The sequence below is a fragment of the Camelus dromedarius genome, chromosome 2, assembly GCF_036321535.1.
Source record: "Camelus dromedarius isolate mCamDro1 chromosome 2, mCamDro1.pat, whole genome shotgun sequence".
Classification (NCBI taxonomy): Eukaryota; Metazoa; Chordata; class Mammalia; order Artiodactyla; family Camelidae; genus Camelus; species Camelus dromedarius.
In genome coordinates, this window is record NC_087437.1 from 25,954,128 (window position 1) to 25,969,772 (window position 15,645).

The 15,645-nt window shown below is 37.2% G+C and overlaps 1 protein-coding gene across 5 annotated transcripts in view; it reads right to left on the bottom strand.

Moving 5' to 3' along the window:
• CP (ceruloplasmin) overlaps nucleotides 1–15,645 on the bottom strand; it is a 53,555-nt gene that overhangs the window by 19,773 nt on the left and 18,137 nt on the right. For all 5 annotated transcript variants that reach the window (XR_004135857.2, XR_004135858.2, XR_010383248.1 and 2 more), the window contains exons 7-14: nucleotides 14,823–14,962; nucleotides 13,525–13,665; nucleotides 12,278–12,492; nucleotides 6,098–6,248; nucleotides 4,469–4,681; nucleotides 3,305–3,512; nucleotides 1,873–2,012; nucleotides 687–815 (exon numbers count right to left, since the gene is read on the bottom strand). Coding sequence is in view for 2 of the 5 variants with exons in the window: in XM_010980561.3 (XP_010978863.3) it covers nucleotides 687–815; nucleotides 1,873–2,012; nucleotides 3,305–3,512; nucleotides 4,469–4,681; nucleotides 6,098–6,248; nucleotides 12,278–12,492; nucleotides 13,525–13,665; nucleotides 14,823–14,962 (1,337 nt within the window). In the remaining 3 variants the exon portion in view is untranslated. The remainder of the gene's footprint in view (nucleotides 1–686; nucleotides 816–1,872; nucleotides 2,013–3,304; nucleotides 3,513–4,468; nucleotides 4,682–6,097; nucleotides 6,249–12,277; nucleotides 12,493–13,524; nucleotides 13,666–14,822; nucleotides 14,963–15,645) is intronic.

Sequence of the window (15,645 nt, forward strand, 5' to 3'; positions counted from 1 at the left end):
ATTTATTTACTATTTATCTCAGACGAATATGAAAGTCATGTGGGCAGGGCTTTTTATTTCTATTCCCCTAAATTGACAAGACCAACTCTATAGAGCAATGTATTTTTTTTTTCACTTGATACTTTTGGGAACTGCTAAATTACTGAGAAATTAGTCCTTTACTAGAAGCCAACTTTCCAACTAATTGGAGAAAAATACAGTTTTTATTAAAGAAAATACACACCTGTGTATTTAATCTATTTCAGTTTTTACTCTATTAATTAAAGAAACATTTATGGAGCGCTTAGTACATGCCAGATACTGGACTAGATTCAGGGGCCTTAGAATTCTGAGTGGCAGCCTCTGCCCTTAGGGTGCTGTCTTTGGATACAGTCATGGAAACGTTTAGCCACACGGTAAATTTATCTGGGATGTGTTCTAGCTGAGCCTGGGGTGATCATCTTTGCTGACTCAACCTTAAGTATGTAGAGGTGTCCAGGACCATGAGATATTTTCCTTACAGTTCTATGGATTGTTTTTTTTTTTGGTACGTGCATGTAGGCATACATCACACAGACACAACTCCCTGTGGGCCCTCTTAACCACCTCCTTCTTCACTTCCTCAAGGTGCACTCATTTGGATAACAGTTGTTTGTAAAAAGGCTGTAGACTCTATTAGGACGTATCCCTCCCGCCGCCGTGCATACCTGGTGAGGTTGGAGTAACTGTAGAACTCTCCGTTTTCACCCCATGGGCATGTATTGAGTAGGGCCTTGTGGCCATGTTTTTAAAGATAATATTGACTTTGTCTCCAACATCTGCGTGAAGCTGAGGACCTGGCAAAAATGAAAAGGAAGACTGACTTATCTACCTGTCGGATTGGAAACTCTAACTCAGTAATAAAAGCAAAGATCAGGTGATTTTTTTTTATTGTTAAGGGGGTTGTCCCCCACCCCCAGGCTTCATGCTGTAAATCATTCTCGGATTAATACCTGGTCCCAAAGGATTCAGGATAAAAACACTAGTTATAGCTGTCTCTAAAGATGGAGACCATGGGTTCGTTTCTTATCAAGAGTCCTAGTGGAGGATTTGGCCTGAACGCTCCCTGCAGGACAGTGGCCTCATCATAGTACATCAGCTGTGCCCCTACGCTGGCCAGGACTCATTTCTCAACATCTGGACTTCCAGAGCTTCCTGTGAATTAAGGACAGTTTGAAAGGATGGGTGAGGCTACCCTTCCCATTTCTACCCTCTAGCCAATCTTAGCTTGTCTCCTGCCTGTGGGAGTTTCTAGGACCCAGCCCCAAGAATTTGGTTAGTGTAGAAACACAGTGGGGTTGGGAGTGGCTTCCTTGGCACTTGACTGCGTTCAAGGAAACTCCCAAGACCGCTGTTGGTGGAATTCTTAGACATTCTGTCTTAAAGTGATCCCTGAAAAATCGAAGGCAACTTTTCCCCAAAACTGTTCACTGTGACACTTTTCCCTTTTCCTTATTTCCTTATTTACATGTACATTTCTTAGAGTTAATCATGTACATCTTAGCTTTAAAAGTAAATAGCTATGATTTTGTTTTTTGAAGTTGGGAATAACAATTTGGTTAAGAATTTCAATAGAAAGTAATTTCTAGCACTTTCATCAAAACTACAGGCATCAATTTGATAAGTACCAAATATATACAACTTCATTAGTGTATGGTGTAGAATATATTGTTACTGACAGAAATAAGTAATATTTGATGATGCCGTATTTTTAATAAATATGGCTTCTCATTTGATTGAATGACTGGTATTTTTATTTGAGAATAACTTTAATCTATGAACCACGAAAATTAAACCCGTAGACTACACGTACGTCACTAACCCACATCTGAGGAACCGGAGCTGTGAGAGTACCTAGAATTCCCAGATGTTCCTCTTCTGCTTTCCTCTCCACTGGAACGCTGAACGTGCTGTCAGTGTACTGCCGATACACGACTTTCTTGTACTTGGAGCCTATGTAGTATTCTTCCTTATCTAAAAATGCATTCGGAACACTTGGAAACACACACACACAATTAAGGTTACTATTTGTCTTAAGGAGAGTGGACGTTAAGTTTTAAATTTTGAATAAAAATGTAGTTTTTATTTCATGATGCTAGGTTTTGATATCACTGTCCTATTCCAGCAGGAAAGAATAAGATTTTAACGATAGACAGGGGTGGTAGAGAGCGCACCCAGGTAGGAGCAGAGCCATTGAAGTCCTGGCCCTGACTCTGTTGCCAGCTAAAAAGACCCCCAGCTGGTCATTGCCTGTCAGAGCCTCAGTTTCTTCACCCCTAAAATGGGTTTTTTATGGCTCTAAAATGTTTTGATTCCATATTTCACCCATGAAGTGTTCTCTGGGTACTGCAGTATTTCTGATCTATACGAACCCTTTTATCCAACCGCTCCTTTCACTGAAAGTTTTCATTGACTCCCAATGGCTCCGTATACTTTGGACAATTCTACCTGAATCACTGAAATAACTTTTTACTCCCATTCATCACAAATCATACTCACCATCACAGTCAAACTAACCAGATAATCATCAGCTTAGCTAGAGGTTATCAGTCATGTTATGCACCCCAGATCTGAACACATGCCCACCCCGATCTCTCAAATCATATCCATGAAAGTTTAGGGCAAGACATGAGATGATGGAGCGGGGAGTATCTGGCAAAGTATAAAAGGGCTGGAAGTGTCAGGTGAGCTGCTCTGCATGGAATGTTTCTGAAGCTGCAATAACCATCCTTTCCTTACATTTATTCTCACTGAAACCACACTTACATTTCCATGGTGTATACGTCATTGGTGGTTTTGAGCCGTATTTTCCTCTAAGTTCTTAGAGGGCAGAGACCATATCCGCTCTCGGGCCCTCAAGAATTTAAAATATTCTTCCGTACATAATAAGTAGTTTTAAGAACCTAAAATAACCTCTAGACTAATAATGAAATCTTTGGAAGAAAGATAAGCAATAAATGGTTGGTAAAGAAAATTATTGTTTCAGAACTGAATGTAGCCATTCATTTTGCTATAAGTTTGAAAATCAATGACAAGATAAGGGCACACAAGTCAAAAAGAGTCCAATAAAAAAGAAAGTAAGATGAGTGACTGCAGAGAATCAATGAGATAAATGAAGCCTTTCCTGTGAGACAGTCCAGAGAGGCAGAAGTTAATGAGGAAGGGTTCCTAGGAGGCGTTTTGTTACTGTTTTTGTAGCCGTTCATTGGAATTTAATGTAGCTTAATTCTTACTTCTCTGAAAAAGAAAGCTAGAAAAAATTGGGAATCTGAGTCTAGAGCATTACTTCAGTTCTTGTAAATGGTGCAGCTCCTTTTCCCATTCCCTGCTTGGGGAATAATCCCACTCCACCTCCACCGCTGCAATGTAGTAGGTCCTCTTCCCCAGGTAGAGGTATGAACTCTTAGACGGCCGTCGGCACTGGTTCACCATGTATTTTTGCTTCATGCCGCCTGTGTAGTGATCAGTCGTGAGGCACTCAATATCAAAAGTCCCTGGAATGGTAAATAAGACAGGTTACCTCTTCAGAGTATTTTTCCCCATCTTCCCCCATCAGTCATCAGCCCTTTCTTCTGCTCTATTTTCATAGTACTTATAATCAACTGATATATATGTGTTAATATACTTGCTTGTTGTCTGTCTCCCTGCATTTGAATTTCAGCTCCATGGTAGGGAAGGCATAGCTCAGTGTACAGCGTGTAGCTTAGCATGCACAAGGTCCTGGGTTCATTCTCCAGTCGCTCCATTAAAATAAATATATAAACAAACAAATCTGATACTTCCTCCCAAATATTAAAAAAAAATAGAATTTCACCTCCACAAAAGCAGACACTTCATCTCTTTTGTTCACTTTTCTGTATTTACATTTGTCTAATGAATAAGGGAAAAAGGGACACTGGACCTGTCTTGCGTTTCAGTGGCACATAATGAACCAAATAAAGCCTGAAGAAAGCATATTTTCATGTTTTGGTTAAAATCCTTTTTGGTTTTAGTTTGTTTTACTCATTCAGAACCAGTCCTGCAGGGGTCTCTGAACTGGCCTGGCTATAGTTCTAGTACAGAATATTCAATAGTAAGCAACCAATAAGTCCACACTACATCTAGGCTGCAGAGACATGACAAAAAGTTCAGACGCAGAGCCTTTACGGGAATCGTTCCCTTTCTAATCTGATTTGCCAGCTGTGTGTAAAGGATCCTAATTTAAAAGGAGACCGTTTTGAGGGTCTTGCTATGTGGAAATGGGAAAAACGTCAGTCCACTCTTGTCACTCCGTCCCCTCCTCCCAACAGACAGGAACTGGACGCGTCCAGCATGTACATAGCTGACAGCAAGGAAGGAAGGATACTGAGAGGCTTGGGGAAGGATGATCTTATCATCCAACGCAGAATTTTAAGCCAAAACCACACAAATCGATCCAACAGAGACGTGTCTTGATTTTAAAGGAATACACCTTCAGTGTCAGGCTGCATGAGGAGTGTAAGGCTCGTTTGAGGGAAGAGGTTGGCTGTGTCTCTCATCCCGTCTCTTGACAGGTAAGTGTTTCCTGAAAAGTAGATCCCGTGTACATCGGCCTCATTTCCAGCACTGAATAAATACCACACGACTGAATCTCCTTGGCACATATTGAGACCAGGCTGATTCCCGTACATGAATCCATTCATGGCTGTAAAAGTTGGGAAATTATATTTTTAAAGTGGTTTATCTTACGTTCTACTTCATGACGGCCTCCCCTACTCTCCAGAGCCAGCTAGATTTATTTAATTTTTAAAAGATCCATTCAGGCCTGCCCACCCCTTTATGTATCAAGAGTGTCTCTGCAACTCCTTGCTGTCCCCAGCCCTTCCAGAGCCGGCCCTGGCTGAAGGGCATGGAGCTGTATGCAGGCTCCTTGTTCTGTGCCCTGCACAACAAGCCACTTCTCAGTTCTCTCAAAGGTCCTATTTGTGAGCATCCAAATGGATGAATAATAACAGCTCTTCCTGGGCACTGCAGACTGGGAATGTGTTCATTGCCCTAGATGGAAAATTCTCTGATTCATCTTGAATCACAAAGCAGAGTATATGTAGGAAGCTTTCTTTCTCTCACTGCTATTTCTAATAGATGATATTCATGACTCCTCCAAAATGCAAAAATGTAAAATCAAAAGGAATATTTAAAAAATTGTGGGTAATGTGACCAGTATGGATCCAATTAAAAAACATCAGTTTGTAGGGGAGGATATAGCTCAGTGGTAGAGTGTGCGCTTAGCATGCACGAGGTCCTGGGTTCCCTCCATTAAAATAAATAAATAATAAAACAAACCTAATTACTGCTGCTCCCCCCAAATCAGTTTGTAGTACAACTTTACTTTTTTTTCCCTTCTGGCCACAAAGATCTTCCCATGCTGTTCATTAGTGGTGTAAGCATTTTGAACAATTAGCTCACTGTCTCTGAATTCTAACTGCATTTTAGAATTACACTGGGAGCTCAAAAGCAAATCCAATGCTAAGTTTGAATTAAATATAAAAATCTCCAGAGGTTGTCCTGAACACTTAAAAAACAGTTTAAATAGTTTTTAAAAACTCCCAGGGGGTTCTTATATGTAGTCAAGGGAGAGGCTCATTGAAGTTCATTGAGAGCAGAGGCCATAAAAGGAGCCTGTCATTATTAAGCCGCAGATGAAAAAAGCATCTAAACCAGTAGCTCTCAAAATTTAAACATAAATCAGAATAACCTGGAGGATTTGCTACACAAAGATTTCTAGCCCCACACCCAAAGTTTCTGATTCAGTAGGTCAGAGCTGGGGGCCCAAGAACATGCATTTCTAACAAGTCCCTGGTGATGCTGGGTGTGCTGATCCAGGGACCACATTTTAAAGACCATGTATCTAACTGTATTTTTTATTTTGAATTAAGTGAAGTGAGGATTTAATTGACTGATGCATTAAGCAGTCAACAATATTACCCTCAGACCACTGTTATATTTAATCATTTATTGAAAATTAACCAATCAGCAAAGCTATTAGTATTTTGGTTTAATTAAAAGCATTCCAGGCACAGTATGGAAATTACTTGATACAGGTGGACGATGCAATACTTACAGTGCATCTTATTTGACTCCTGAAAGTCTTCATTTTCCTTATCCACCTTATCAGGTTCTGTTGTAAACATTCTAATATTCTCATCCAGGAGTAAACTCTCATTCTCATCAAACACTGTGGGAAACAAATAGAACTCCTTGTCTACATCTTTCTGTAAATCAAAACAAGAAAAACGAGGTGAAGACAGAATAAGTAAAGCATAAAGACTTCCATCTACACAATACTAGTTATGCACCAACATGCTAAAGGAAGGATAAGAGCTGAAGTTCCCATTCCTCTTTGTAAATGAAGCTCACGACACACTCCCATCCACCACCAGAATTTTGATTGATATCTATGTAGTGCATTTCTGGTTCAACAGGATAATTGAAGCCTCTCTCTGCATATAAAAGTTCTGATTCTCCTCTCCCTACCTCTCTGCCAGCTCTGCCCATACAACTTGAACTCACCAAAAAAAAATTTGTTAAAATTGGGGGTTGGGGATATATGTGCTTGTGATAGAAATCAGGAAGGTGCCATCCACAGTTATAACAGCTGAGAACTCGTATAAGGGAGAACAGGAAGAAACAGACACATCTTAAATGAAGAAATAGCCTGCAAGTAAGTTGGAACAAGAATTCACACACTCCCCAGACATCTGGACATTCTCACTTCCTCTCCCCCATCCCAGGTGAAAAATAAGGAAGCAGAAATGCTATCTGGTCTATGGAATAATTGAGTAGTTCACAAGAAGGCAGTTGGTCTAAGAAATCAAAGCATATGAGTCCCTGAGAGCAAATTGCTCCCTCAAAGAAAAGAAAACTTGAATGATTACTGCATGTCTTTTTCCTGAGATCATTTTTTTCAGATGAAAAGCATGATTAATCAAATTTTAAAAATCCAACCAAAGCAGAAACCTGAAGGTTAGATCCTGCAGAAAACTGAATCAGCGATGGAGATGGTCTTAAGAAAGCTCCCATAAGTCAGAAGAAAAGATTCAAAGATGAAAAATATACACATAGTAATAATTTTAGAGAGAAGTTATAAAAGGGGGAGACATAATGATGATAGTGGAAGTGTTCACTGCCATAAAGGGAAAAGACTATTCAGAATCAAAAGCTTCACTGAAAATGAGGCAAAATTAGTAATATAGACCTATACCTAAAAATGTTCTGGGAAAAATTTTGGATTTCAGAGATAGACAAATTTCTACAATAATCCTTTTTAAAAGTTATCATGAACATTGGACTCCTCTGGTACAGTAAGTGTCAGAGGAAGATAGAATTAAGTGCCAATTACATTTCTGAGGGGAAAAGATTATGATAGAAAAATTTTATACCAGGCAAAGCACAACAAAGTCACATTTTCAGATGTTTAAGGATTCCAGCAGGGAACTGCTACCATCACTTATATACTGACCTATAGAAATGGTCAATGAAAAGATTACAGGTCACATTTCCTGATATCATGCAATAAAACTAAAAATTACTAATAAAAAGTTAAACAAATAAAAAGATCATATTTGGTCCAAATAACTCTTATATCAAAGAAGAAATAAAAATGAATTTCTAAGCATTGAGTAAATAATGTTCAGGAGAATACTACATGTCATGTACAACATAAATTAAACAAATTAAACATAAAAATTCAGACTCTGAACTGTTTAGTTTAAGCAAAGCTGAATAAAAAGAGATGTAAATATCTGAAAATTTTAGAAAACTAAAATGAAGAAAGAAGGAGTTAATAAAGACAAAAGCAGAAATAAATAAATTAGAACACTGAAAAGCTAAACCTAAAAATGTATTCTTTGAAAAGACCAATGAAATATGCAAAACTCTGGCAAATCTAATAAAAAAAAATTGAGACCCTGAGTTAGGAATGAGAAAGGACTACAACTGCATAAGTGGGGGAGGAAAAAATTAAGACCATTATGGACAATAATTGTGGTCAGTTGACTTAGGAGGCAACTGAATAGACCAATTCATGGGTGAAATAAAGAGAGTGATTAAAACATAAACAACAAAACTACTTCTTTTTAAAAGTCACAAGCTCAGAGTAGTTTATAGGCAAGTTCTTTTAAATCTCTAAGGAGCAGATGGTTCCTATCCATTTAAACTGTTTCAAAGTATTAAAACCATGGAAAGCTTTCCAATTTATTTAATGAAGACAGTACAACTATGATATAATACCCGAAAAAGCACACAGAATCTAAATTAATCACAGCTTAGATGAAAAATTCTAAGTAAAACATCAAATTCAACACAGAAAGATATCAAAAAAACCCCACCGTGCTCAAAGTAATGTTTCTCCCCTAGAAACCCAAGGATGGTTCAACCCTAGGGAATGCTTAATGTAGTTGGTCACACTTATCGGTTGAAGGAGAAAAGATATGTAATAATTTCAAGGAAATCTAAAAATGACTTTTTAGAAAATTTGGCATTCTGGCACTAGCTGTTCCTTTTGCTTTTCCCTCAGATCTTTGCAAGGATATCTCTTTAATAGCTAGATCTCACCTCAAATAATACTTCCACCTTACCTAAACTATAATTTTAGTTCACTATCACATTACCCTATTTTGTTTTTGTAAAGCACTTGTCACTTTCTAAGGTTATCTATTTTTATTTTTTGTGTTTGCTTTTCTCCTCTCCTTTCTACACCGTCACTCCCATTACCCTTTCCTCTCTGCTACACCACACCCTAGAATAGAAATTCTATTACAGCAGGTCTTACCAATGAATTCTATGCCTAGCACAGTATTTTTTCTGGAGCAGCTCAGTGATTTTAAACCGAAAAACAGTCTCTGTAAACCGGAAATAGAATTAAAAATAAGAACTAATAACCAATGTCATACTTAGTGGTAAATTAATAGATATTTTCATTAAGATCAGACACTAATCAGACTATTCTAGCCAATCTGAAGCCGCATGGCTAGTAAGTGAAAAAGCCAGGATGAGGACTTTTGTTTTTCCAAGATGAGGACTTTTAATGCATCCCATAGACCTTCCTGTGTTGTGACTCCTTCATTTGCAAAATGAAGGTAATAAAATATGTGGAAGATAAAACTCACATTTTAAATCTCAACTCACTGGGTATCAGTTCCTCTTCTGTAAAAACAGAGCTAACAATACTTAGCCCCTTGGGTTGCTGTGAAGGTTAAATGAAGTAAAATGTATGAAATGCCTAAAAATTCAATAAACCTTAGTCTCTTATTCCTTTCCCAGGTAAGCACAAAAATCAAAGAATGGAATCCAAAGGTAGAAAATCATTTTTTTTCAGTTACGTATTTACAGGTTTTAAATGATGGCATTACCATTTACAATAGTTAAATAAAAATAAAATACCTAGGCATAAACTTAACAAAAAAAAAAATCAAAAACCTATAAAAGGAACTATAAAATACTCCTGAACAAGTGGAAAGACATTTTTTTTTTAAGGATTTGATCTGTTTCTCTCCTGCTTTATTAAGACCTTGCTTTGTTTTAGAGAGCCTATGACCAGTTGCCAATTTGTTTCTAAGACACAGAGTTTGCTTATATTTTCTCGGGTCAGGAGTCTCTCTACTTAATTAGCCTGGAAAAACATATGTTCTTGTGTAGTGTCACTCAACTTTATAATAATGTCTGTTTTTCCTAAGTTAATTTGTATATTTGAGACAATCTCAATAAAACACTATCAAGATTTTTTTTCTGGAGCCAGGTAAGTTTTCACAAGGTTCATTAGAAAGAATAAGTAAATGAAAATGGCCATTAAAATGATGAAAAATAAGTGCATTGAGGTATGGCTACAAGTCATTTAAACACAATATAAAGGCTCTATAATTATAATAGTATAGTATTGGTGCATGAATAGATACAAACCAATGGAACAGAATAGAAAATCAAGAATTGGACTTAATTGGAAATGGAAAAATATCCTATGCTCTTGAATTGGAAGGATTAATATTGTTAAAATGGTCATACTACCCAAAGCAATCTACAGATTTAATGCAATCCCTATCAAATTATCCAGGACATTTATTCACAGAACTAAAATAGATAATCCTAAAATTTATATGGAATCACAAAAGACCTAGAATTGCCAAAGCAATACTGCAGAAAAAGAAGGAAGCTGGAGGCATACCCCTCCCAGACTTCAGACAATACTACAAAGCTGCAGCAATTCAAACAGTGTGATACTGGCACAAAAACATACATATGGATCAATGGAACAAAATAGAGTGCCCAGAAATAAACCTACACACCTACAGTCTATTAATCTTCGACAAGAATGTCAAGAATATACAATAGAGAAAAGACAGTTTCTTCGGCAAATGGTGTTGGGAAAGCTGGACAGCTGCATGTAAATCAGTGAAGTTAGAGCACTCCCTCACACCATACACAAAAATAAGCTAAAAATGGCTTAAAGACTTAAACATAAGAAAGGACATCACAAATCTCCTAGAAGAGAACATAGGCAAAGTATTCTCTGACATAAACTGTAGGAATGTTTTCCTAGGTCAGTCTACCAAGACATTGGAAATAAAAGCAAAAATGAACAAATGGGACCTAATTAAACTTACAAGCTTTTGCACAGCAAAGGAAACCAAAAACAAAACATAAAGACAACCTACTGACTAGGTGAAACTATTTGCAAACAATGAGACCAACAAGGACTTAACTTCTAGAATATACAAAATATACAACTCATACAACCCAACAACAACAACAAAAAAAACCAAATAACCTAATCCAAAAATGGGCAGAAGACCTAAACAGATATTTCTCCAATGAAGACATACAGATGGACAGGTGAAAAGATGCTCAATATGGCTAATTATTAGAGAAATGCAAATCAGAACTACCGTGGAGTATCACCTCACACCAGTCAGAATGGCCATCATTAAAAAGTCCACAAACAACAAATTCTGGAGAGGGTGTGGAGAAAAGGGAACACTCTTACACTGTTGGTGGGAATATAAAATGGAAAACAATGTGGAAATTCCTTAAAAAACTAAAAATAGAGTCACCATATGATCCAGTAATCCCTCTCCTGGGCATATATCTGGAGAAAACTCTGATTTGAAAAGATAAATGCACCCCAATATTCATACCAGCACTATTTACGATTGACATTGAAGCAACCTAAATGCCCATTGACAGATAAATGGATAAAGCAGTTGTGGTATATATAGACAATGGAATACTACTCAGCCATAAAAAAGAATGAAATAGTGCCATTTGAAGCAACATGGATGGACCTAGAGATTATTATATTAAGGAAAGTAAGTCAGACAGATAAAGGACAAGTATCATATGATATCACTTACATGTGGCATCTAAAAAAATGATACAAATGAACTTACTTACAAAACAGAAACAGACTCACAGACATAGGAAACAAACTTACGGTTATGAAAGAGGAAAGGGCAGGGAAGGGATAAATTAGGAGCTTGGGATTAACGTATACACACTACTATATATAAAATTGATAAACAACAGGGACCTACTGCATAGCACAGAGAACTATATTCAATATTTTGTAATAACCTATAATAGAACCTCTAATGGAAATACATATATATGGATAGATAGATAGATAGATAGATAGATAGATAGATAGATAGATAACTGAATCACTTTGCTGTACACATGAAACTAACACAACATTGTACATCAACTATACTTGAATAAAAAAAGATAATTGGGGAATGTGAACATTGATTGGACATTTGATGATATTAAGGAATTAAGATGATGCTTTTAAGGTGTGATGATTGTATTGAATGCATTTTTAAAGGAATCCTTTTCTTTTGAAATTCACATTAAAATATTTATTTTAGAGATAAAAACAATGATAGGGTAGATATTTCTATTTCTAGATCATAGGGTCATTTTCTTATTTCTAAAAAATATTTTAAGCAATATTTTTTTCCTCAGTGAATGTTGAATTACATCATTAATAGATGGTTTTTTAAAATGTGTGTGTTGAGGTCTAATAGTATCATGAGAGACTTTGGATTTCAAGGAAAATCTTGTTTCCAACTCATCTTGGAATAATCATGTTATCCAGAGAATCTCTGCATGATACAGATAAAAGTTTAAGAAAAAATTATAGTAAACATTATGTAAGGAACTCTTACTGCCTCAAAATCTAGAATTTACCTTATAATAATGATATTCAAAGGGATTGGAAAATTATTTTAATTTTCCTGATTGGACTTACCTGTTTCCCATTTGGAAGTAAACTTCCTTTCCTGCATATTTTCATTGGCCCGATCAGCCCAGTAAATATATCTTTGGTGGGATCCACAGCAGAATAGTACATCTTAGCTAGACAGACAGGATCTTTGTAAGTGGGTCCCACTTCTTCGGGGACAGTCCATTCATAGATGAATGTTTCTTTGGGTGCCACATAGGACGCTGAAGAAGAAGGCACACCTGTAGGAAAGGTCACATTGGAGAGGTGAAGTATGCTTTCTAATGTGGTCATTTGAGCCACGAAGTAGGATTTATTCTAGGATAACCCTCTTCTGTGTTCCTTACTATGAGTTAGAATGGAATCCTACTTGTGCTCCAATACCAGGTTACATATGGGTACGATTTCCTCCAGGAAGTCTCCTCTAAACCACTGTCTGAGATGGGTGCCTGCTACAATCTGAATGTTATGTTTCCTCCAAATTCACATATTGGAATCCTAATGCCCAATATGATGGTGTTGGAGGTGGAAACTTTGGGAGGTGATTAGGTCATGAGAGTGGAGCCCTTCTGAATGGGATTAGTGCCCTGACAAAATGACCCCATAGAACTCCCAGCCCCTTCCTCCATGTGAGGATACTAGAAGTCTGAGACCCAGAAGAGGGTCTTTATTGGTCAGCTTTGACATACATAAATATCTAAATACTTCTATATAATGGAATATTTTGTATCATTAAAATTACATTTATAAAATGTTTATGATGCAAAGAAACCAAACTGGGTACAAAACTATAGTAACTATATTTATATATTATGATCTCAAACACATGTAAAATATATATTACTATGTACACAGATGAAAGATTGGAGGAATTATATAGAAATAAAATAGTGGTTGTTTATGGAACTATGGATAATATTTTTGGCTCTACCTTTTAATATTTTTCAAATATTCTAAAATGTGCATCTAATCTTATAATTGCAAGAAGGAACAATCACCCAAATAGAAGTCCAGGAATGAATCACTGATACAATCCAAGTAAGTTACTGCCAGCATTGTCAATAGTCATCCAATTAAGGCAAGACAAAATTCCATAAGCCAATTGGCAATGGTAGGAGAAGAGTTTTATGTGCTTCCTGGCATGATGCCTGAGAATGAGACACGAGCAGTTTCCTCGGGAGTTCCTGCCTTCGGTTTCCGCAGGACTGTTTTCCTGGGGTGACCGGCGCAGTGGGTTATTACACGTGATCGTTTGGTTGCAGTGCTGTACTCACTTCCACTGGAGGAGCTGTAATGTGTGCCCTCGTTGCTCTTGCTGACTCTCACACCAATCGGCTCAATACTGAGGGGATGGGCTCCTTTGTTATGGAAGGTGACTCTGATGGTGTCTTCCACCTCTGCCCAAATGACAGGACCTAGGGATGAAGGAAGAATTACTATCCACTCTGGTAGATAACAGAACACGTAAACCAATTGTTTTCTTTGGCTTGTCCTCTGGCAAGAACCACTGGAAGCAACATGCTTGTTGTGGCAAGTGGAAAGCTTGGTTTTTAAAAAGCCCATTATCAATTTGACATGGGGAGGCTGGAAGGAGGTGAGAAGGGCTTTTGGATTCAACTTCAGGTTAATGAAATGTGTTATCATTTTTATCCAAGTCAGTTCACAAGCTTTATACATCTATAAAAAATGACCCAGAGTATCTATAATCCCCTAGTTTTCTGTTGGCTAGGTGTGTGTTATTCGTCCCAAGAGTCAAGGCGTTGCTATAAACTTTGACCACCCAAATAGGGTAAGTCAAATTGTCTGGGATGTGAAAAGTAACACTCGTGTGGATTTTCCATCACCAAAATTAATATTATTACTAAATATAGAATAAAACCACAGATATATCATCTATAAGTATTTTACATACTATATAAAATTGTATTTATTGAGAGTGTTCTATGTGCTCTTCTGAGTGTTCATGTGTATTAACCCATTTAATCCTTACAATAACTTTATGAGGTAGGTATTTTTATTATTATCATTGTTCCCCTTTTACAGAAAGGGGACAGGCGCAGAAGGTTGAGTACTTTCAAAGGTCACACAGCTAACAGGTGCAGCGCAAGGACAGTCTGAATCCACCCACTCTCTATTCCACCCAAGTGCCTGAGCAAGAACAGGTCTCTGGGCTCTGCCTGACAGCAGCCTGCAGAAGGTTCTAAAACAAACCCAGTCTGTCTCATTAGCAGTCTGGATTTTAGTTCTAAGGGAATGTACCTTTAGCTAAGAGCTGAGGCTAATAGCTTCCTTGTCTATTTAAACATATTCACATAAATACACAATTCCCCTTACCTCTTTAAAGAAAAAAAATCATCATTTGAAGTCAGCATGGCTTTTAATGATGACGATTATATACTGGTAACTTATGTTTGGAAAAGTAATCAGCTGCTGTATTTTACTGATGATTGCTCCTCCATGTCCACAGTTTATGTGGAAATCATGCTGCAGGTTCTGAAGTTTTGCTCTTTCTGAGGCTAGCTGTCACTCAGGGATTGAGTGCATTAGTCATAAAGATTCTGCACAGACTCACCCAGAATGCCAAGATGTTCCTCCTCAGGGCCTCTCTCCTTTTGATTTGTGAAGGAGGCATCTGTATACTCACGATAAACAAGCTTTTTATATGAGCCTCCAATTCTTGTAGAACCACGTTCAAAAAATACTTCTGAAGCACTGCCAAAAGAAAAAGGGTTTAACGCTGGACTTGAAAGCAGAACAGAGGCAGAATGCGAATTGAAGAGAAAAATTCTAACCAGTGCTTAGAGATAATTATTAGCCATGATTTACCAAATACTCAAAGAGAAGCAGAGAGTACTAGGCATTTCATAGAAGGATATTCAGTTGAGGAGTAGAGACTCATGGCATGGAGATTTTACTTTTTCAAGTGAAATGAAAAAATTTCAAGAAGGTCCATGTCAACCCCTGACAGTTAATAAATTGTCCTACAGTAGAATCTTTTAAACAAATTACAAAATGTCCAAAAATACAATAGCTGTTTATTGCATATTAGCACTCAGACGTTTCCATTTATTATCTGAAACTCTAATGACAATGCAACAAAGTTGGTTTTATTCTCCTCATTTTTCAAATGAAGAAATTAAATCTCAGAAAGGCATTTGACTTGCCAAAGCCACCTCATTCATCTCTTTCTCATTTGACAAACGTACTGCAGATCTGCTCTTTTAAAAATTTTTTTTTGGGGGGGGAAAGGGTAACTAGTGTTTGTTTTATTGTTTTATTTATTTAGTTAGTTAGTTATCTATTTATTTATTGAAGTGGAGTTACTGGGAATTGAACCCAGGACCTCATGCCTGCTAAGCACACACTCTACCAGTGAACTGTACCCTCCCCTTGAA